This window comes from Typopeltis vanoorti, chromosome 6, assembly GCF_054136105.1.
Source record: "Typopeltis vanoorti isolate ZY-2024b chromosome 6, IOZ_Tvanoo_1.0, whole genome shotgun sequence".
Classification (NCBI taxonomy): domain Eukaryota; kingdom Metazoa; phylum Arthropoda; class Arachnida; order Uropygi; family Thelyphonidae; genus Typopeltis; species Typopeltis vanoorti.
In genome coordinates, this window is record NC_143554.1 from 135522868 (window position 1) to 135547970 (window position 25103).

At 35.5% G+C, this 25103-nt stretch overlaps 1 protein-coding gene across 1 annotated transcript in view; it reads right to left on the bottom strand.

Annotated features, from left to right (window-relative positions):
- pic (DNA damage-binding protein pic) overlaps positions 1-25103 on the bottom strand; it is a 359026-nt gene that overhangs the window by 63067 nt on the left and 270856 nt on the right. Inside the window, exons 21-23 of the mRNA XM_090394454.1 lie at positions 21428-21513; positions 21241-21324; positions 11064-11166 (exon numbers count right to left, since the gene is read on the bottom strand). Of these exons, the coding sequence (XP_090250580.1) occupies positions 11064-11166; positions 21241-21324; positions 21428-21513 (273 nt within the window). The remainder of the gene's footprint in view (positions 1-11063; positions 11167-21240; positions 21325-21427; positions 21514-25103) is intronic.

Consider the following 25103-nt stretch of genomic DNA (forward strand, 5'->3'; position numbering starts at 1 on the left):
CTATGCTGTCCCCCATACAGTTTTCCATTTTCATCTATCCAATCCTGTATTTTCCTCTTGACTATTTTCTCCAAGACCTTGACAATGATTCCTGATATGCTGATTTGTAGATAATTTACAACAGCAGTCTTGGAACCTCCTTTATGCAGTGGAACCATTTTGCCCTCTTTCCACAATCCCGGGACTAACCCAGACCCGAGACTCAAATTAAACAAAATGGTCAAGGGCACTGAAAATTCTTTAGCCACTTCACATATGACTCGAGCTGGTATACCATCCAATCCCACAGATGTATTGGCATTGAAGTTTTGTAATAGACTATTCACCTCCACTTCATTCACCACAATTCCCATATAAGCTGTTGGTTCTTTCATTCATGCAATGTCGCCACCTGGATGATATACTCTTGAAAAGTGCTCGCTCAGTAATTCCACTATATCAACTGATTCGGTTACCTCACTACACAGCATTCTTCAAAATCATTCTGCCATATACATTTTTTCTTTTACTTGCAACATATCGAAAAAATTCTTTGGGATTCTCTTTAGCCTGCATGGCTAATGTTTCATAATCCTTTTTTGCTTTTCTTACCACACTCGTTACCCTTCTGGCCTGCGCTTTATACCGTTCATGTGCCTGCCGGTCACCTTTCTCCTTAAATTGCCTTCACAGTTGCTTCTTTTTTTGCAGCTCAAGCTTAATGGTGTTATTCATTCATTCATTTAACCCCTACTCAATTTATTATTCGGACTCTAGGTATAGTCAGCCATTGCCTCCTGTAAACACTTCTTAACCGCCTCCCATGCACTATCAACATCCAGCCCTTGCAGTTTTACATGCCATGGCACTGAACCAATCAAACTCCTAAGCTTATCATATTTACCAGCCAGATAATCCACATGTACTCTGTCTTAATTGTAAATTCCACACGTTTAGCCACCTCCCAAGTCAAGACCCCTATGATCACTCTCACCAATTGGTGGCAACGTGGTCATATTCGTTACAGCCAAATTCTCAGATGCAATTACTAGGTCAAGCACTCTCTGACCCCTAGTATTTTCCATTACATGCTGTCGCAGATAGTTATCCCTTAATAACCCCATAAAAATCCAGTTCCTTCCTCCCATGTATCCTCTCCTCCTTCCAATCAATGTTACCATAGTTGAAATCTCACATAATAATTACCCTCCTTCCACTCATTGCTTCTATTTGCTTATGAATACTATCTCCACCATCTATTCCATCACCTGGTCTATAGCAGCACCCAATTGTATATTTTGTTCTGCTAGCCTTAATCTCATACCAAATAGCCTCTTATCTCTATCCTGCAGTTCAACTTCTATTCTCCTTTGCTGCAGCTCATCAGCTATCATCAATAACACTCCTACTCCCATTTTATTCTCCCTGTCACTCCTGAACATACTACACCCCTCACATTCAATCCCAATAGCTATATCATCTTCTATCAGCCATGTTTCACTAATGCCAATAACCTGTGGCCTGGAAGTGCCAACCAAGGTCAAAAATTCTTCCTTCTTGTTCTTAATACTTCTGGCATTAGTATACATGAATTGCAGAAGCCCATTTGTCCCAGGCCTATTTTGATGCCTTATACTATCCCATTCTGATTTGTTGTCCTTCGTACTCGCTCGAGCATATTATACACACATTCATACACTCAACTGTATGAATGTGTGTAAAACTCAACTGTCTCCCTAAAGTCTGCATTTCTACTCCTCCACCGCTTAATAACTCTAGTTTCCCTGATTCTGCACATCCACTTCATTTAATAACACCTTTTCAAGTCTCTGTACACCAAATTCATTCAAATGCAAACCATCCATCTTATATAAATCCCTTCGCTCATCGAACTCACTCCACACATCCACAAATTCCGTACCACTCCTCCTGCATAATCCGCACATAAAGTCATTAGCAATTATGGCCCGCCTTCTATATTCTTCCCTGTTATACCGCGGTAAAAGACTCACCATCCTAACACTCTCTCACTCTTCTCTTTTGCTACCTCAAGTAATTCCTTCAAATCCTCTCTCATAGCCAATTTGTCTCCTTTGAAATCATTCGTTCCTGTTACTACTATAAATTATTTCACCCTCTGCTTTTGTGCTCCAATAGACTCACTTACATCCTTAATGTTCGTACGATTTTGTCAAACTTTCATCTATCACACCTCTTACTAAAGAATCTCTGTACAACACTTGCTCTTTCATTTTGTTTACACTCACGATCATACTCTTATTTTTCTTATCATACTTTTGCCGTTTATTAGTTGGTACGCTCGGTAAACATTTTTGCCAACGCTTCAGCTGCCGATTCACCGTATGTATCACTCCGTGCAACCGTGCAATCTCACTCATCATTTTTGTTATCCGTCAATCCATTCATTCGTTCTGTATTTTTACCTTCATTCTCACTTTCAACGCCGCTCTCACAGCTATCTGGTACTACCTCGCAAATATCACTATTCATACCTCTCATATCACTATTTTCTACATTCTGACTTTTAACAACGATATCACTCTCAAGACCTGAGACACACTTTAAATCCTCACATTCCTTACACTTTCTGCACACATTCACTCCACTATCATTGTCTAACCAGACTCCAACCGCTCTCCTTAAAGCATACATCTCACAAACGGTACACTGAATAAACTCCTTTATATTAAAATTTTTGAACAAAGATGTCGATCTGGATGCCATTGTATTCCTTCTTATCAGCGCCATGTGCATGCTATCAATAGTATCTATCAAATTATTAATTGAAATAACTCAGAAAACACAAAAATCACACAGACATGCTAACATACGTAAACAATACTACTACGTAAGATTCAAGCAAATTTACCAATTATTACTTAAAATAATACTTATCTTTTCAGAAGTTCTCTACAAACACTACACACCATGGAGCCCTCTAGTGGCCAAAAAAAGAATACAAATATAGAACCCTAGAAAAATACAATATAGAACCCTGAATGACATTGAGAAGGGAAGCAGAAAGAAGTAGAGAAGATTGGCTTAAAAAACAATGTGAAGAAATGGAAAATTATGAGAGAGTGGAAAGGTATGATCTTTTATATGAAAAAGCAAGAATCGCAAGAGAAATGGAATTTGAGCTAGAGGCATAGAAAATAAAAATGGAGAAATCATAACTGAAGAAGATAAAATCCTAATGAGATGGAAGGAATACATTGAAGATCTATATGACAAGGAAAATAGACCAAATGAGTTGCCATTAGAAGATATAAAGAAGGTAATGAAAAAAATATTGAAAGTTTATTTTTCACTTGGTATTAAACTAAATTTATTATAAGGTAAATGAAGATGATCTAGGACCAGAGATTTTGAAGACAGAAGTAGAAATGGCCATTAAGGAACTAAAATGTGGAAAGGCAGAAGGAATAGACGAAATACCTGCAGAATTCCTGAAACAACTTCAGAAGAAAGGAACTGAAGAAATAACCAAAATAACCCTGTACACCCCCTTGAGGGTACATGGCAGGAATTTGATGATGATGATGAACAAAGGAGAACTATCAAAAGATTTTATGATCTTAATATTTATACCTATACCAAAGAAAAGTAATGAGTGAACTGCAAGGATTTTAGAATAATAAGCCTCATTTCCTATACATGAAAATTACTTATGAGAATCTTAACATGAAGAATTGCATCTAAAGTGGAGGAATTTTTTGGAGATCAGTTTGGTTTCAGGAATGGTAGGGGAACAAGAGATGTGATTGGACTGTTAAGAATAGTAAGTGAAAGAAGTCTAGAAGTGAATAAAGAAGTTAACATCTATTATATAGATTTTGAGAAAACTTTTGACTATATAAAATGGGATAAGATGGTTGAAGTAATGGAAAATATTGGTATAGATTGTAAAGACAGAAGGCTAATTATCTCACTATATATGGGACAAACTGCCATGGTGAGAGACGTGTATGGTACAACAGAACTAGGTATCACTGGACGAGGAGTAAGACAAGGCTGTTCTCTGTCACCAATTTTGTTCAACGTGTATTCCGAAGCAATGTTAAAAGAAGCACTGGAGAATTCGGAAGAAGGAATAAAGATTGGAGGTAAACAGATATTTGCAATAAGATACACAGATAACAAGGCATTACTATCAAACACTGAAACAGGACTACAACATCTGTTGAACAGATTACCAGAATCCTGTATCAATTATGGAATGAAAATTAACATCAGAAAAACAAAGGTGATGAAAATAGCAAGGAAAGAGGCAAATATGGATATCAGAATAAATGGGGAAAAATTGAATCACGTAAAGACATTTAAATATCTAGGAAGTATTATTGGAAGATGTAAAACTGACATAAAAGCAAGAATAGCGATGGGAAGAGATGCCTTTAATAGAAAATGGAATTTATTCAAAATTAAATGGATAGAAACCAAAAGAAAAGACTAATAAAATGTTATGTGTGGAGTGTTGCCCTCTATGTATCTGAAACTTGGACATTGACGAAAGAAGAAATTAAGATTTTGGAAAGCTTTGAGATGTGGATTTGGAGAAGGATGGAAAAAATCAAATGGACAGATAAAAGAACTAATGAAGAGGTCTTAAAAAGAGTAGAAGAAGAAAGAAGTCTGTTAAGGAGGATAAAAAGAAGCAAGGGAAACTGGATCAGACATATTCTGAGAGGAAATGGAATCATCAGAGATGCCATCGAAGGAAAAATAGATGGAAAAAGACCCAGAGGAAGAGTAAGGAAAACAATGCTAGATGACATGCTCAATGGGGAGACAGGTACACAACCTTGAAAGAGAAGGCTCAGAACAGAAGAGGGTGGAAGGAAAGTTTCTGCTATAAAAGAAGAACCTGCTCAATTGCAGAATACTAAACAAGAAAGGGAAACTGCAGTGGTGGAGTACTGCTTATGATAAGTGATGACTTACATCCTGTAAGAGTAGGGACTTTGGAAGGCAGTGACAATAATGGTTTTGAAAGCATATGGTGTGAGATAGAGGTGGGAAAGACACGATATTTAGTGGGGTGTTGCTACAAGCCAAGGAGCACAGAGAGTGGGGAGCAGATATTTAGGTAGTTGGGTTTGGCAAGTGCAAGAAGAATGATTGTTATGAGAGATTTTAACTACAGCAGTATATAAACTGGGAGGAGGAAAATGCATGTAGTAATAAGGGAATGGAATTTCTAGAATTCTTGAGGGATAAATGTCTTAGGCAGCATGTAACAGAGGGAACAAGAGTTTTGGATTTGGTCATAACATCAGAAGAGCTGATAATAACTGGATGATATCTCTTCCCCCTGTTGGAGAGAGTGACCATGTGGTTTTGACTTGGATGATGAATATGCAGGAGTATCAAAGAAAAGGGAATGTATGTGAAATTATAAGGTGGGTTATTATAGTAGTCTTAGATATCAACTTGGGACAGTTCCATAGAGGGAGAGAGATATCATTAGTTTTCATTATCTTGGGAAATTGTAAAGGAATATTTATTATCAGCAATAGTAAGCCGTATTCCATGAGTGAAAAAGAGAATACAATTTGGTGTAAAGTGGATGACAAACAATATCAAACAGGAACTGCAGGTGTAAAAGAGATTATGGAAGAGATATAAGGAGAGGGGTGGAGAGCAGATTCATGAGGAATATAAGACTCAGGACAGGAGAGTGACTAGTTTGGTGAGGAAGGCAAAACTGGAATATGAGAAGGGATTGGCATTAAGATCCAAAGAAAATCCTAGCGAATTTTTTAGCTATGTGGCCAGTAGGAGGAGAAATGATTGTGGAAGAATGACATTGTGGGATAAAAATGGGAATAGAGTGACTGATGCAGAGGACATAGTGGAGTTGTTCAATGAACACTTTATTGGAGTATTTCATCTTGGAGAAATAGGTTTTAATACCAGAGGGATAGGGCAGGTTCCGGGTTTAGAAGAGAGGGAATGAGGCAAGAGGAGAGTGTGTTCCAAATACTGAGTATTCTGGATGTCAATAAATCTGGGGGACTGGATGGTATTTCGCCACAGGTTTTGAGAGAATGTGCTGAAGAACTGACGGCTCTGTTGACCTGGCTTTTCAATGAAAGTCTGACTAAGGAAAAGGTACCCAGGGAATGGAAGATAGTGCCATTGCACAAGTGTGGTAGCAGACTGGAAGTGTCTAATTATAGGCCGATTTGTGTGTCATCAGTAGTTGTTAAGGCCATGGAGAAATTAGTGAGGGACCATATACAGCATTAGGCAGATGAGGGTAATGTTATCTGTGAGAATCAACATGGATTTGTTAAGGGGCGCTGTTGCTTTAGTAATATGATTGCCTTTTATAATAAAGCGACAAGAGCAGTTGACGAGGGAAAGGCATATACTGCCATTTTTTTGGATTTGGATAGGGTACCACATGATAAGCTGATACTTAAGTTGCAGCACATGGGTTTAGATGTCGGTTTAGTCAACTGGATTTAGGATTTGCTGTCTGATAGGTATCAGAGAGTTGTGTATGGTTGGGCAATATCAAGGAGGCAGAAGATTACAAGTGGGGTTCTACAGGACTCAGTACTGGGACCTATATTGTTTAACCTTTATATCAATGACATTGTCAATGGATTGCATGCGGATATTCAGTTGTTTGCAGATGATGTGAAGCTGGGCAGGGTTATTGGTAATAGTGTGGCAGCCCTTCAAGAGGATTTGAATAAACTGGACAGATGAACAAATGAATGGGGGTATTGGTTTAATACAGCAAAATGTCAAGTCTTGAAGTTTGGGACGCATCGATGGAAGGCTGCATTGGAGGAGCTGTACTGGAGGAAGTAGGGAAGACAAGAGATCTGGGGATGATGATTGATAGAAAACTGAAATTCAGGGAGCATATTGCAAAGGTGGTGAAGGTAACTCAGAGGATTGCTGCAATATTGAGAAGGAAGCTAACCTGCAGAGATAAAAGAGTTATCATTCCATTGTATAAGACTCTGATCAGACCACACTTAGACTATTGTTCTCAAATTTAGTCACAGGATTTGAAGGGGATAAATTAACTGTGGAAAGGGTACAGAGGCAAATAACAAAGATGGTTTCAGGGCTGTACAATGTTAGTTATGAGGATTGGCTGACAGAATGTGGACTGCAGAATTTGGTGGAGAGAGGAAGGAGAGGTGATATGATCGAGACTTTTAAACTGTTGAGAAGCAGTTACAGGGTTGACACTGGGGAATTCTTTCACTTGGTGGAACAGCGGGAAGGAGCGATGACAAGGGGCCATCCCTGGAAGTTAAGAAAGGAAGCTGTGAGTAAGAGGGTGAGGAGTGGTTTCTTTGTGTGGAGGGTGGTTGAACCAGGGAATGCATTGTCTGATAGAGTGGTGAGAACAAGAACAGTCAATGAGTTCAAGGAGTGGTATGATACACTTTGTGTTTCCTAGGAAGGTCCTCTCACAATGTCTCTTGACTCCATGGAGGCCTGAATAATAATAATAATAACTTCTTCCATATTGCCTTTGCCTGGAGGAGGGAAGGATATGCCTGGATTACTAAAATTTTAAGAGGAGTGTGCAGGTACTGAAAGTCTAAGAAACACTGGTTTAGACCAAAATGTAATGACTATCTTAAGAATTCCTGTACTTGACATACTAACCCAACAAATTAGTGATATCACTAACCAGCTGAGTTAATTGTTCAAAGGACATCAAGTGGTGTCCTTCTAGCACAATCACAAGAGCATGATATTGCTCTTCAGCTGGAGCAACATGGGGTTTGAACTACATCTATGATGCAAGAAGGGTGAGTTAGTTTTATTAATTCACCTTTCTATATTTATAGAAACTTTCACATGTTACATGAGAAAACAAAAACTTATTCAAAAACTTTTACAATTGTTTCTTTGAACTCTAATAGCGTAATCTGATCACTTCAACTGGAACTGAGACATGAACTAGTAGGCACAAGCTTCATGACTCATTCTTATGAGTCATGTTTTGAATGTAGTTACTTGCCTGTCTTCCTGACGATGTCCAAGTTATGTTGATGAAATATATTAGTTTTTGAATAAAATTTTATATCTTTTTATATGCATAAGCTACAAATTTTTTTTTACAAATAAGGGTGAGTTAGTTGGTCTCATATAAAGATAGCAAGATTGTCCCTTCTGGGAACTTTGGTTTTTCAACCTACAAAACATGCAAATCAGTTGGATATACAAATACAATTAAAAGACATAATACACCAGCCTTATGATCATAGTTGCAATTCCAAGCAATCCAAGGAGAAGAATAACCATAAACAGTGTCTTATTTCAATGAAATTTTTTAGGTATTAGTCTTCACTTTTTCCATAAAAGTTTATAGTTAATCAGCTTTTTAATAATAGTAAATCTATCATATGCCCAAATGCACTCAAGTCATGCATGATGCAATGATACTTTGCAAAGTACCATTTCCATTAAACAAGTTGTTCCATGAAGAGACAGATGTCACAGCTTGTTCAACTTCTTAAGCTTACTCCTTCATATTCAATCTCATGATATTTATTATTTCATGAAAATACATTTCCATCTGTAGATTTATGTAAAATAAATATGATGTATAGAATGAACTGGAATGCAAAAAATTGTTCTAAACTTTTAATTAAACAGATGAAAAAAAATTGCTTAAGTTGGTAAACAGATAAAGAGTTACTTACCTAAGGTGAAAAAAAAAAAAAAAAACAGTAGAAAACAAAATATATCAATTTTCAAAAAACTTGGTATTTTTGGTGATTTACCTGAGATGTGAAATCAACATTTGAAATATCTAAAAAATCAAGAAACATACAAAAGCTGAAATCCATTATTCATAAAATTGTCCACAAGGAAAGCAGCAATGATAATAATAATCCATACAGATTAATGAAAAGCAATGCAAAGCACAGAACAGAATCAGATACAAGCCATATACAAGGTGTGGCTATTAAATAGCAAGACTGGTTGCGAAATTGTGGTTTATTATTACAATTGCACAACTTAATTGTTATCCCCTTCAACATACTCCCCTTCTTTATTTATACATCATTGCATATGAATTTTCCATTGTTCGAAGCAGTGCTGCAAGTCATCAAGTGTTATCAGCTTCAGTAGCGCTGCCATTTTCTCCTTTACCTCATCCACTGACTGATATCAATGGCATGGTAATGGTTGAGAGGGTCAGGCAGTTAAAAAACATTATTACCTTGAGGTTCTAGCCAAGCTGAGAGAACGAGTGAAGAAGAAGAGACCTGATTTATTCAATTCAATGGAAGAACAACGCTTGGATTCTCCATCAGGATGATGCTCCAGCCCACGGTGCACCGTCTGTAAAGCAGTACCTGGCTGATAAGAAGATTCCAGTGTTGGATCATCCACCTTACTTGCCAGACTTAGCTCTATGCGACTTTTACCTTTTTCCAAAGTTGAAATCTGCAATGAAGGGCACCAATTTTCAGTCAGTGGATGAGGTAAAGGAGAAAACGGCAGCGTTACTGAAGCAGATAACACCTGATGACTTACAACACTGCTTCCAACAATGAAAAATTCATATGAAATGGTGTATAGATAGAGGAGGGGAGTATGTTGAAGGGGATAACAATCAAGTTGTACAGCCACACCTTGTATAACTCCAGATTGATGACTGCACTGATGAAAAGTTTCTAAGAAAGATTTCATTTAATAACAGGCTATTAATCCTAATACATCAGATAAAATGGGATGCAGGACACACATGGGAATTTTAATATTGTTTTCTTCTTATTATTTTTTCTAACAGTTATTTTCATGAAAATAATGTAATTAAAAAATGTTTGGCACAAGGTGTGAAAACAGACACCAAAGGATTCCAGTATTTTGTTTATTACAGGCAATTTTGCACTACTTTTCTACTTAACAGAATCTGCTTTATTGTGCAACACAATAAAGCACATGTAATTCTGTGTTTAAATAAAAGTTTAGCTACATAATACAATTACTTTAAAACAACACTACAAAAAAGAAAAAAAAAAGTGAACCAGATAATTTTATTAAACATTATCAGTGATATTAATAAATTTAGTTTAATTCTTTATCCAAGTGTGAGCAAACAAAGTTTGCGCCTGAAAATCTATTCAGGACTGGGGTAAGGTAGTACAACACCGGGAAACTCGTAGCAAAGGTGGACCAAGCTAACATCACTCCTATCTCAGTATCTCCCATAAGGTGTTGTACTACCTTACCCCAGTCCTGAAGAAATTTTCAGACGCAAACTTTGTTTGCTCACACTTGAATAAAGGATTAAACTAAATATATTATAGTCTAACCAAGTGAAAAATAAACTTCCAACATCTTTCTCTAAATCCAGAGTAATTTAATAAAAAGGTGGCACACCTTTTGGCAAATCTTATAGGTAAAGATGACCTTGCCATTGCTTCCGCCTGGTATCTCCACTTCTGGGCCTGGCTCCCACTGAAGAGACCGCAATAAAGGTCGAAACTAGTCTGGGTAGTGGCCCTTCCCTTAATGCATAACATTATACATATTCGCAAGGAGATGTGTTTTGCATTATGGGAGATACTGAGATAGGAGTGATGTTAGCTTGGTCCACCTCTGCTACGAGTTTCCTGGTGTTGTACTACCTTACCCCAGTCCTGAAGAAATTTTCAGGCACAAACTCTGTTTGCTCACACTTGGATAAAGGATTAAACTAAATTTATTATAGTCTAACCAAGTGAAAAATAAACTTTCAATATCAGTGATATTAAAATTGATAAAAGCCTTGTGAATAAGTAGTGCATTGACAAGCTGTGTCTACAAGTGATGCATACTAATTGCACTCTGAAATGTCTCAAATTTTTTTAAAAATAAATTAATCTTTTAATCTGGTACTAATTAAGAAAAATGAAATTTCTTTTAATTTTTAGATAAAAATATTTAAAGGAGATAACAAAATAAAAAAATAATTTTCTAAATGTGAGTATATATATAATATCTGAATTGCAACATTTAATGTTAATAATTTAGTATTCAAAAATAACATCAGAGTGAGAGAGAGAAATCAGCTCACTGGAAAAGGATATGCAGTGTGATCAACTTTACCAACAGATTTGATAACTTTTGTTAGTTTCATCTGTACCTCTAACAAAAAATTGTAAAAGTCTGCTGGAAGTTGAGTAACTAAACCTGAAAGAGAAAAAAAAAAAAAACCATATACAGAACCTCCAAATGTTTTTTTTTTTAATATTGAAAGAAAATTTATTTTAGATTTATAATAGATATAAGAAATGTACAAGCTAATATAGTAAATGCTCACCAGAGTGAATCCTTAGGAATCAGACAAATAGTGTTAGAGCACACTATGTGAATTTAGGGAAAACAAAATGACTCCCCTCCACATACACACATGCAAATTGCATTTCCAGGAAACAAAGGAAATGAGTAGACACATAAATGATACATTAACCACTTTGTCCAACCAGGGCTGGTTGGCAGAGTAGTTAACACATCCACTCTCCAACATGCTGCAAGTTTGAATCTTGTTATGGGCAAGGGATGTTTATGATTGTCTTTAGGTGGCAGATGGATTTCATCACCTAGTGTGAGACCACAGTTTCATTTACTGAGGACTGAAGCAGCCTAGAAAAAGTTCTTATGTTTGGTTTCCAGAGCAGGGTTTCTGGGGTTTAAAAAAAAAAAAAAAAAAAAAATCTTAGCTCACCCACAATATTTAATGTATTACAGGTTTACAACCTCTTGTGGGTAGGAGTTAAAAAAAAATGGAAGGAAATGATGAGTTTTATCATCACAGTTTGATTCACAGCACTAGATGCTAATAGGAAAATTGCTGATATTTTACTGGTTTTCTAAACAGCATCAGCGTTCTTCTGAGCACAAACAGTCTGCCACAGTACTCAAACAGCAACAACTGTTTAATTAATAGTGTAATTAATGTAATTAATAGTGGAAACAGCTTAAAATTGAAAGGACAACACAGAAATAAAATCCTAATTAGTGCCATCTATTGTTGGATAAAAATAGAGGTTAAAATTATTTTAAAATTACTGTCTCTCAGATTTTTGGTAAACTGACTTGATGAAATTTTAGGAATGTTTTAAAGCTGCTGCTAATTCCAAAATTTTCTCTGACTTGTAATGACTTCTGTTCCAACTTTTGTTTTCTTCCATTTAATTCTGTATGAAAGGGTGTCCAAGGCATGGTCTGCTAGTCCTGACTTTCCATAGTGATAGTGCCAAATGTATTTCTTATGTTCTCTGAGGCAGACAGATCTTGTCTGTCTACAGTAAGCCAGGTTACGAATACAGGATATGTTAAATAATCCTGGATGTCAAAAAGGAGAGAGAGTTTGTCCTTAGCTTAATGGATGAGGATTGCCAGTTTGATATAGAGTTTAAGTAGTGCAGAACTGGTATTCACTAAGCATTCTGATATCTTTCAGATGTGTCCCAAATATATGAAATGGTAACAGGTTTTGTTGTGGTATTATGTATTAGGTAAGACAGGAGATTTAAGAGAGGGGTATTCAGTATTTCTGGGGGATTATAGCCATTGGTCAAAAAGGTGTGGCAAAGATAGGTGAGTTCAGTGGTAAATACAGTATTGTTGGAACAGACAGATCTGACTGTGTGTGTGTTGGTGTTTTTAGTATTACCATACTGTTGTGTTGGATGATGGTGTGAATGTTTGTGCCAATACATTCCAGAATGTGTAGGTTTTCTGTAAACAGAAAAGGATAATGAATCATTTGGAAAGCATGTGATGTGTATCTAAGAAGGGTAGACAGTTATTAGATTTCTTTTCCATTGTGAAGTGGATTTTAGGATGTTGGCTATTTAAAGACACTAAAAATGTATCTGATGTCTCTAGATCAGGTTCCCAAACCATGTTCTACGGAACACTGGTGTTCTGTGAAAAATTATCAAAATTAATATGAGCCTGGAATGGTTTTAAATGCTGCAACAAGTTCAAACATGTTTGAAAATCAGGTGCTCCTCACTTTGTGTGTGCTATTAAGGCCAATGTGTGCTGGCCTTGCCTCGGCTGCCCGCAGTTGTCGACACCTCCGAAGTACGTGAAGTATCTATTCTAGGAAATTCTAGGAAACATGTGGTCACAAGCATGGTGAATGCGATACGATACAGCCTGCTGCGACGACAGTGTGTACTTAGCTTTACATTGAATATGAGACTGATGATACTCGACTCTAATCAAGGTGTTCCGTCAAAATTTCAGGATTTGTGAAGTGTTCCATTGTAGGAAAAGTTTGAAAAAACCTGCTCTAGATCATATGGCCAATAGCAAAAACATCATCTACATAGTGCAGCTAAATCAGTGGAATTTGGACATGTCTATGTTGAGTGCTTAATTCTCTATTAGTGTTTACATAGAAATTAACCAAAGGAGGAGAAAAATGACCAGCATTGAATAATTAAAATAAATCTGTAAGAAAATGAGACTTTATAAAATCAAGGGTCTCAATTAATTGGTGAATTTTTGATGTTCTATATATTCCTGGTAGCTTTACATGAAAAGGTTTCAGTTGGGTAAGTTTTTTTAAGCTAAGAAGTAACTATTTTCAGTAATTTATAAACTTTATTCTTTTGTGCAGTAGTAGGATCACAGAAGACTGTCATTTAATTATCATATTCTGTTTATTACCACAGTAACATTTCCTTTACCTGCTTTTGTAACAATATTCTTGTTACCGTATAGCTCTTTTAAGCTGTAATTTCCTTTCGTGGAAGTTTTGGGAGGTTTGGATTTAGCCAGGACATTTGCTACATTCAAATGAATGCTACTAGCTATAACTGGAGGCAGGTCACATATTCCTACTTCAATAGATGCCATTATTTCTACTCTTTTGGAACTTGCCAGGTGTAACCAAACTTTATCGTTTGCTTACACTGTAAAGATACAAGTGCATAGGTCATCTTCATGTGAGTGAATAAAGTTGGGTTATTGAGTTTAAAATTACTATTGAAATGTGTACTTAGAGAATAACAATTTTTCAATAACAGAAAGTTTATTAACTCAAGATTTGTAGACTTTTGATAGCAATGCAGATTGCAAATGAATGGAGATTAGATTTGCTGTGGACTGTTGATACGAATGATCCATTTTGATGATGTAAGTGAAATGGACTTCTTTATGAAAGTCCTCAACTTAACACACTAACAGCATCTCCTGGATGACAGTGTTGGAGGATTTCAAATTTCTGCTTGTGCCAGCATTTAACATTTTTGAATCCCTTATCTGCCATAGCTTTAGAGATGTTGAAATCCCCACAAATCCCCACAAATCCCTTCCCTAATACACAATACCACCACAAAACTGTTACTATTCCATATATTTGGGGCACATCCGAAAAGATAGCCAGAGTGTTTAATAAATATCAGCACGACACTATTTTAAACCACATATCAAACACAATCCTCATCCATTCACCAAAAGGACAAACTCTCCTTTTTTTCACATCCAAGAGTAAATGAAGTGTCACGTATTTGCGACATAACTTACTACGGGCAGACAGGAAGCTCTGTTGACACCCACCTCAGAGAGAAATATATTTGGTGCCATCATTATTGTTACAGCAAGTCAGGACTAGGACACTCCTTCACAAAGGATTAGATGGAAAAAAATAAAAATTGGCACAGAAATTATTACAAATCAGAGATTTTTGGAATCAGCAGAAGCTTTAAAACAATTCTGAAATCTCATCAAGTCTTACTATATCAATTTAGCAAATATCTGGAAGACAATCATTTTAAGATCAAATTAATACTTGTTAACCTCTATCTCTCTCTCTCTCTGTATCCAACAACAGTGGCACCAATTAGGATTTTAATCTTTGTGTTGTTCCTTACAATTTTAAACTGTTTCAACAATTAACTAACTTGCAACTGTTTGTGTACTGTGACAAATTGTGGTCTGAAGATGCTGTAGAAAACCAGTGAAATATCAGCAACTAAGTAAACAAGTATATTATTTATTTTCTTATTAGTGTCATGTGTTGTGAATTAAACCTTGATAAAAAACAGCTGACACATAAGCCTTTACACTCATCTATGGTGTGAAACATAACAACAACAAAAGGAAATGGCAGGAAATTGTAAATGATGACAACAGACTGGCAGAAACTATATACAATGCACACTAAATGACATGAAAAAAAAAAAAAAATAATAATACAATGCAAACAACCGTGGAAGACATATAATATGTCTTCCATTATTGTTTGCATTGGTATATGTGCAGTCTTTGGTGTGAAACATAACAAGCAAACAAAAACAAACAGAATAAAGGAAATGGGAGGGAACTGTAAATGATGATAATGGACTGGCAGAAACCATATACGATGCACACTGAATGACATGGAAAAAAAGAAAAAAAAATACAAATGCAAACAATAATGGGAGACATATAATAATATGCTTGGCATATGTGCAATCTTTACCATTAAAATCAAAAATAATATGAAAACTCAGGAAGCAAGTAACTTACATGGCTTTTTAACTGGTCACTTCCAATTAGAAAGAGGGAGAGGATACAGGTAATGAACAGCTCTCCTGCATTAGTCAGCCTAATGGACAGAGGTTGGTAATTGGTATGAACAAGTCAGCTTTTGTAACTGGACAGAAACCTTAAGACTGTCATTAAGAAAACTAACTTGTTCACACCATCTGAGCTAATCACTTTTCCCCTTCCCTTAGACTAACTAATACAGGCTAGCTATTCATCACCTGCATCCCAATCCTCTTTGTAAAGGGAGGTGTTAATAATAAAGTTTTCAGGTTACTGATTTTAATAGAAAAGACTACACATATACAAATACACATATACACATATTGTATTCTTATTGGCTTAAATGAGGACACAAAATGATGGTACATGACAGAATTTCATGCTGGCTGGGGCATCACTTGGTTAAACAAGGCTCCTCATATTTTAGTCAAGGAACCAGGGCAAAGTGGAAAAAACATCAATTACTGGAGCGCATCAACATAAGGAGCATCAATGCTACAAGAGTGACATAATAGGTGTTAGCAAAACAAAGAAGACAAAAATTGGTGAGATCTTTCTAACCAACAAATATAAGATGTTATATTCAGGTAATAATGATCAGGGAAAAGTAGAAGTAGTAATAGCTATAGTACTCAACACTAAACATAAGAATAATCTTGAATGGTAGGTAATATCATGAAGAGTTATGTGGACAAAAAACAGAATATAGGGAATTGGAAAATCAGACTTATTTGTGCCTATGATCCCACAGAAAGTTCTACTAAAGAAGTACTGTAGGAATTTTCTAAGGCATTAGAGAAGCAACTGAAACAATGGGGGGGGGGGGGGGTTGTTGGTCCTTATTGGAGATATAAATAGCAGAGTAGGACATGATCACAAGACATATAGAAATATTTTGGGAAAAATTGGTGAAAAAGGCCAAAACTAATGATGTTAAGTATCTGCTGAATTTCTGTTCAGGACATGCTAGTTATTACTAACACTATGTTCCAACATAAAAATATGAACAAATTCACATGGAGAGAAGATGCAAGAAATAGGAAAAGTCTAATTAACTATGTTACTATTAATAGCAATGTTTCTCTGACTGGTCAGGGTGCAATGTGCTCCAGGACCCCTCCTCCATTGTTTGGGGCACTTAAATTGGCCCTAATTTAAAAGAAAAATGTTTAAGAAAGTTTTAAAGTGAATTAAAGTCGAGCAGCAGTTGAAGAGAAAATGAATAAGTTTAAAATCAAGAACCAAATCTTGGAGATTTAAACCTGAAGCAAACATTGATGAATTCAACCAAAGAGGCATGTAGCGAGATTTGTTTGCAAGTATAGAAAAATCAGAACTCCATGGTGGACTCAGGAAATTAAAGAGACAGTCAAAGCTCAGTGGCAAGTGAGTCAGCTTGTACTCATAAAGAAGGCAGAGAACAATGTAATAATGTAAAGCAATGTGTAAAATTAGTAAAATCACAGAAAATAAACATCAGAAAAGTGACAAAATATTTTGGAAGTTATTGAAAAATCTCAGAAAAAGAGGAAAGGTTATTGTAAAAGAAATCAGAGATAGTAAGGTGACATGAAAACTGAAGATATGCTAGATACCTGGAGTAATTAATTTGAGAGATTAATAAATGAAACAAGCAGTAATAGCATTGTAGTAGATAACACTCAATACGTATGAAATCAGGAATACATATCAATACTTGAAGTAGAAAAAAAAGACATCAAAATTTGAAATGGGAAAAGGCAGCTGGAGGAAATGATATTTAACAGAAATGCTCAAATATGGAAGTATTAAAGTTTTACAGCAGCCACACCACATAATTCAGAGCACCAGGTCAGAAGGTCGAATTCTGGATGATTGGAGCAGAGCTCCATAGTACCTATCTACAAAAAGGGAAATAAAACAATGTGAGAATTACTTACAAAAGAATTTCCTTACTGAGTGTTTCTGGTTAGGTAGTGTACTAGCATAAATTAAAAATTATGCAAGTACACTTGCAAAACGGTTAAGAAAATTGTGGAAAGGAATCTCAGAGAGGAATAAGCTGTATTTAGGCCAAATAGAGGTTTTCAGGATATGATTTTCATTTTAAAACAAACAGTTGAGAAATCATGAGAATATAACAAGGATTTGTAAAAGGCATATGATAAGTGCTAAGAGAAAAGCTGATCAAAATGCTAGTTATTTAAAACACTACAGTTATTCAATGACATACAACTTTATTTCAGTTGTATGTCAGCAGTTAAAACTGAAGTAGCACAGGAAAATAGTTTCACAACAGTGAGAAAGGGTGCATATTATTTTCATTGTTATTCATCATTTATATGGATCATTATGAAGGAAAGTGACATTAAGTCAAATATCAAAACTTGATATGTTAATCAAAGTGAATATGTTAATAACAGGTATAATTTTCCCCCCACTCTCATGTTGTTTAACTTTGATGAATACAATGAATCAGAATGCTATTGTACTTTGTAGTGATTTCTTGAATACATCAATCAACAACTATACAGGATTAGAGAAATATTCTGCTACAAGGTCAAATGAAATAAGAGAATGAAAAGATTATAGCTTTCGAGAGTTCTAGCTTCTTCAATTCTCCTTCCACCTCAGGACAAGAAATTCACTTCCTTCTCACTCTTTTCAAGCAATAATCTTAACTACAATCTGCATTAATCATTGGGCAGTTTAACCCAGGGTACAGTCCCAAACCTAAGAAAGAAACATCCTCTGGTAGAAGTTGTAGTAATGCAGTACTCAAGAAAGGTGATGGTAAGCAACAAAGGAATCATTTATAGATAGAATAGGGGGAAACTGTTGAAGCAACTAACTATTAGCACAAATGAATATTTGTGTATGGATGGAATGGCATCAGTGGTAGCAACAACAGGTATGTGCGAGTAAATCAAGCACACAAGGAGTTAAGGCCTGTTTGTGTATTTAAGGTAATGGTGCTGGTGGTTAAGGTATTAAGAGTGGTAGGATCCTTCTAACACATATATGTATAAAAATATAGTGAGGTAGAAAAAACTATCAAAACTTGAAATGTGGAAAGGCAGCTGGAGTAGATGATATTCGTCAAGAAATGCTTAAGTATGGAGGTATAAAAGTTTTGCAGCGGCTACACTGCATAATTCAGAGGGCCTGGTCAGAAGGTTGAATTTCCGATAATTGGAGTAGAGCTCTCATAGTACTCACCTGTAAAAAAGGGAATAAAGCTGAATGTGAGAATTACAGAGACTTTCTATATTAAGTGTTCCAGGTAAGATTTATGCAAGCATACAGGGTGTTCGGGATAAATTTGACAGTTTCGTAAGGAAAAAGAAAATCTTCTTTGTATCTATTAAATTTAATGAATTGACAAAAAAACATTACAGGCAGAGTTAATTACAATACTATCAACAAGATTTACTCAAAATAACCACCATTAGCATCGATCACAGCTTCAATTCTGCTTCGGAACCTCGAACAAGCTGATGCTACAGTCTCCCTGGGAAGGGCCGCAAAAACTGTTTTAATTTTATCCATTAACTGGGCTTTTGTATTACTGGAAGTGCGATTGGTGTCTTTTTCAACTGCGCCCCATACAAAATAATCCATGGGGTTAAGGTCTGGGGAGTTTGGAGGCCAAACATTTGGACTGGTGAAGTCGTAGAAATTTTGAGACAACCATTTTTGACTTTTCCCAGAGGTGTGGCAAGGGGCCGAATCCTGCTGCCATACATACGGCCTACCATTGGCTACCCTTGTTATCCAGGGCTTGACTACAGTTAGCAACTCCACGAACAAAGCCCGAATTCCAATGCCAGGGTTCTTCAACACCTGTTCCTGCAGATTTGCGAGGAATTCTGCTGTACGAACGCAATCAGATCGTCTGCTAGGGATCTTTCTTCTTGCTACATCCTTGTAGTCACCATTGCAAGTCTCTAGTTCATGCCTGATTGTTTTTACTGTATTAAGGGAGCATTGGGCAGCAGTCGTAATATCCTTATTTTGATGGCGGGCACGAATCATCATGATACAAGTTATTCTCTTCCATGATTCAGGTGGGTTCCAGCTATCCCTCCTTTCTGACATCTTGTATATGAATGAAGAAGGGTCCAAACTTTTAAATGAAGAGAAGTGTGTGTTAATACATGTAACTTACGGAAAAATATAATTAATTATAAATATGTCAAATTTATCCCGAACACCCTGTACTTGAAAAGAGGTTGAAAAAGATTGTGGAAGAGAAACCTGGAGAAGAACAAGCTCAGTTCAAGCCAAATAAAGGCTGTCAAGATTTTTACTTTAAGATAAATTGTTGAGAAATCATGGGAATATGATAAGGATCTGTACTTAAGTTTTGTTACTCTGGAAAAGGCATACAGCAAGGTGCCCAAAGAAAAGCTTCTCAAAACACTACAATTATATGATGTGAAAGGAACATTATACAGAGCAATACATTGTCTATAAGTTGTCAGTCAGCAGTTAGAATTGAATTGAAGGAAATACAGGAAGTTGGTTTGACATAAAATCAGGGGTATGATAAGGATGCACATTATCTCCACTCTTATTCATCATCTATATGGATCACATCATGAAAGAAAGTGGCATCAATCCTGATATTAGAATTGGAGATGTCAAACTGAGCTCTTTGCTTTATGTAGATGATGTTGTAGTCCTGAACACATCTAGTGCAAGTCTCCAGGATTCTCTAACTAAATTTAATAATAGCTGTAATAAATATGGCATGAAAATCAGCACTATAAAAGACAAAAACTATGAAAATAGGTAGGAGCATAGAAAACTTCAGTTGAATTCTGAATGGAGATCCTATAGAACAAGTAAAATATTTCAGCTATTTAGGCACAGTTTTTAGTGAAAATGGCACGTTAAATCTGAAAATACACAACAGAATAGACAAAGCTGTAATTTAGCAGTCAGTAGTCTAAATAAATTTACATAGAATAGGAGAGAAATTAGCCATAGCACCAAACTAGCAGTATACAAGACAGTGTTCAAACCAGTTTTTAAGTTATGGATCTAAGAGTTGGGTTAGAAATAAACCAGTTGATCACAGACTAGAGACCACTAATACGAGAGTTCTAATGAAAATTAGGAGAGTGAATCAAGGCAGGATCATATTAAAAAAAAAAGATATTAGAAAAGAATTCGACATTATTAGCATTTAAGAATGTGTAATCACAGCTAATCTAAGGCGATATGCCAATTAAATGGAATGGAAGAGGAAAGGTTAGCAAAACAGGCGTTTGATGCCAAGATGGTAGGAAAGAGACCCAGAGAAAGACCAAGGTCTATGTAGATTGATTCAGTCAAATGTACCTTAGAAGTACAAAATGATAGATATGACAATACTGGAGTGCTTACAAGAAATAGATTGATTTGGAGGAATACTGTTGATAGGAGATTAACAATAATGTAAACTTGTAATCATGTAGTGCTGTGCTGGTAACCTGAACACCCCTTGATGGTACACATCAAGAAATTGATTATGATGATAATGATGATGAATTCTTATCTAAAATAACAGCATAATTATAAAGCTATTAATCTAATAAGCTAGAAATCATTACTTTCAAATGTTTTATTACCCATTTGTTTTGGTTAAACTAGCAGAGAAGTAAAATCACACATTTTATATTCCAGTACTATGTTAATAGTGGCTTTTCACAAAATTACAGAAAAGTGATATAGGTTGAGAAGCTGATATCTTACCAATGGCCCCATGAACTGTACCAAACAGAACGGAACCTTGTGTAGGTGTGGTACTTTCTCCAGGATGCTGCATTACTAATGACCCTATGAAAATAATAAAATTAAGTAATGCTGAATAGTAGGGGGGGGGAAGACTTGTTTTTATGTCAACATAGTGTATACACATGCATCTTTCCATACTACTCACCATGCCTAAAGACATTCACCATTTCACCAAGGTGAAACTGGCCTACTTGTTGCAGATGTTGTCTTTCTTCATCTGTTGTGGCAGCACTACACACAAAAACAAATCAAGCAACTATTAAAGTTAATTGGCAAAATGAAAAATTTAGACAATTTATGATTTTAAAAAATGCAAGCTTGTTTGATTTTACACATGCTATTTTGCACTAATAATATACCTAATCATGGGAAGCTTAGAGAACCTAGTGGTATGGAAGAACTCAACAGAAAGAGATAATAACCAATGAAAGGAAATCTGAATTAACAAAACAGGGTATAAAATAATTTTCAACATAACTTGATAGATAATGGGGTTGGAGAAATAAAGTTTGTCAACCTAAAGTAGATAAGTATCAGGTAACCAAAAAAAAAAGTTTGTGCAGTTTTTCATAATAAAAAGCAAACCGCAGAAATTTTCATGAAATGTTTAATTCATTAAAATAACCACCTTCACAATCTACAACTCTTTTCCAACGAGATACAAGTTTGTAAATTCTGCTTTTATAAAATGTTTTGTCTTTAGAAGTAATAAACGTAGCAACCTCTGCTTCAATCTCTATTTTATTGTGGAACTGTCTATTTTGCATGTGATTATCTAGAGCGAAAAAAAGGTGATAACAGTTTGGAGAAATGTCAAGAGAATACGGAAGATGAGGGAGTATCTCCAATCTTAAAGCACAAATCTTCTCACAGGTAAGTTTAACAGTATGAGGTTTTGAGTTGACCTGTAATAATAGAACTTTCTTCCAAGTAACTAGTCCTGGCTGTTTCTGAAAGTAACACATCCAACACATGCTCGAATAGATCTCGATCATAATTGTTTGGCCTGCAGTAATAATATACCCAATCATGGGGAGCTTAGAGAACCTAGTGGTATGGAAGAACTCAACAGAAAGAGATAATAACTAATGAAAGGAAATCTGAATTAACAAAACAGGGTATAAAATAATTTTCGACATAACTTGATAGATAATGGGATTGGAGAAATAAAGTTTATCACTTGTAGTGGACAATACTGGCTCCATTCCACCACACAAAAAACATGGCCTTCTGGGGATGAAGCAGTGTCTTTGAAGTGTGCAGTACTGGATCATTTGGTGACAACCAATAATAAGTTCACTTCCTGTTAGAATACAAGATCCATTTTCCATCACAAGTGAGAAAATAATCCATAAAAAAATGGCTAATTTTTATGATGTGTAAGAAGAAGAACAAATTGATAGCCTTTGAAGTTTGTCATCTAGTGCATGTGGAATCCATTAGCTTACCTTCCATAATTTTCCCAGTTGATGCAAGTGTAAACAAATTGTTTCGCCACTCATGTTAAACATTTGTGAAAGTTATTGATGTGTTAATGTAGAATTATTTTTAACAGCAGCATCTAATTCTTCATTATCAACAATGGATGGTCTTCCTGAATGTGGTGCATCTTTAAGTGATTCATCACCAGAAACAAAATTTTTAAACCATTTCTGCACAGTACATTCTGCTATCGCATCTTTTGCAAATGCCACATATCTTACAGGATGTTTTGCTTCTGAAGCCTTTGAACTGAGTTTAAATTCGTAAAGCAAACAAGCCTGAATTACACCAGGTTCAACTGACATTTTAAAAGAGTTCAAATTCACAGTAAAAGAGTACACATCAAATTAGAGCGCATCAATTTTGATGCATATCTATTCATCAGTATGCACAGTATCTGTGCCTTATGGTGCACATAAAAAATTGCACTCTGCAAACAACTACAAAATAAAAAAAAGTCACAGCAGCAAACTCTACCAAAAACAACAGAAACTTTTTTGGTTATCTGATATCTTGGGTGCGTGTGGTGTACATAGTGTCAGATAATCTGGAAATCAAAGAGGATATTTTTTTTTTTCAAACTGCCAATAAGTAGGATAGCAGCCTTGCACCAGGCAGTGAACTTCGTTTATCACCTAACATTCACAAACATCCAGGTCACAATGGGAGCTAGACTCACAAACAGTTGAATGGACAGCAATCTGCTCAGCCAACCATGTTACAACACTATAAGCTATTCATATTGTTTTACATGTATAAATTCATTCACTCCTTTATAGTGACGATTTCCTCTGGTTGAAATTACCTGGATTTGATGCCTGTCATTAGATGAGAGAAATATTTATACAGACCTTGCCATTAAAGATGAATTAACTGGCATTCATACAAAAGATGGCAAGGTTTTCTTTTCAAAAATCAAAATTTTTTCATCCAATAAAGTATGCAAACTAGTCTAAGAGCATATGCATTTATAGACACAATACACTCACCTCAAGGCCTTGGTTGCTTTGAAATAATCTAAATAACCAAAAACCATTCCATACCTTATCATGAATTTACAAAATCTACAAAACTATGTTCTCACGATTTTTTAATAATTTGTTTTAAATCTGTTAATAGCAATTAATTATGCTAATTTACGTTATTTCTATGCCCATATTCAACAATTTTTCTTTTTTTTTTCTCAAGTATGCTCATGTTTTATATGAACTCATGTGAAACAGTAGAATTTCTCTGTGAAGTATTTCAGCAAGAATATTACTGGAATACTCCACAGAGAAACTACACTGTCTCACATTCATTTTATAACTTTTAGACGCTTTCCTATTTTGTAGTGGAATAATGAACTGTTTTAATGAACTGAGATCTGACTTTCTGATCAAAACCCCTGAACTGTGGTGCAGTGACAGTAAAATGTCTATGCCACTATACTGCTCTAAATTTAAAGATTTCTTTAGAAAGCTTTTCAAAGAAATTTAGAAAATTTTTTCTACATACTATAATCACCTCCTGCCTTTCTGTTACACGATGACAATGGAGTGATTCCTCTCTCCAGGTTTTTACCTATTCCTACACTCTCAACACCCTAAGCCAAACTGATCTGTTCTTTATGTCATACCAAAACCTGCTATGAACGGAAGTTCAAATAAGCCTGTGAAATTTTGATCAACCATTCTAATCTAAACAATAATGGTGGCACAGAAATCCCAAGAATTTCAATGCCATACATTCAAAACATAAGTTCTTTCAAGTTCTCCAGCAAACCCTTAGGACACTCTAAGCAATAATTTCAGCCCTTGTTGGTCATCATTTATATTGTTTTTGTTCTAATTTATCTGTGAGTAATTATTTGAGAGCACATTACTTTCTAGCTTAATATATCTCTTAATGATCTGTAACTAAACAGAAAACAAGACTCTTGCTTTGATGTAGTATGTTTTTTTCCTTCTACAAGAGGTCAGGACAGTAGTACTAATGGTAGATGAAATTTAGTGTGACTGTAGCATACTATGTAGATTTTAACATAGCTTGATTCTTTGTATGTGTGTATATTCTAGTCTTCCCTCTGCTCTCTATCCATGGATAGAGAGCAGAACCAAAAATACCAAATTTCATTAAATTCCAATCAGCCAGTAAGGAATTATTAACATCAGTTCAAATTGCATTTTTGGAAATTATGGAGACAACTACCGTGTTTGAATAAAAACTTTAGTTTACTGTTACTAAAATTTTTTTTTTATGAAATTTAAAAAAAAAAAAAAAATTTTAGTAACAGTAAACTAAAGTTTTTATTCAAACACGGTAGTTGTCTCCATAATTTCCAAAAATGCATTCGGATC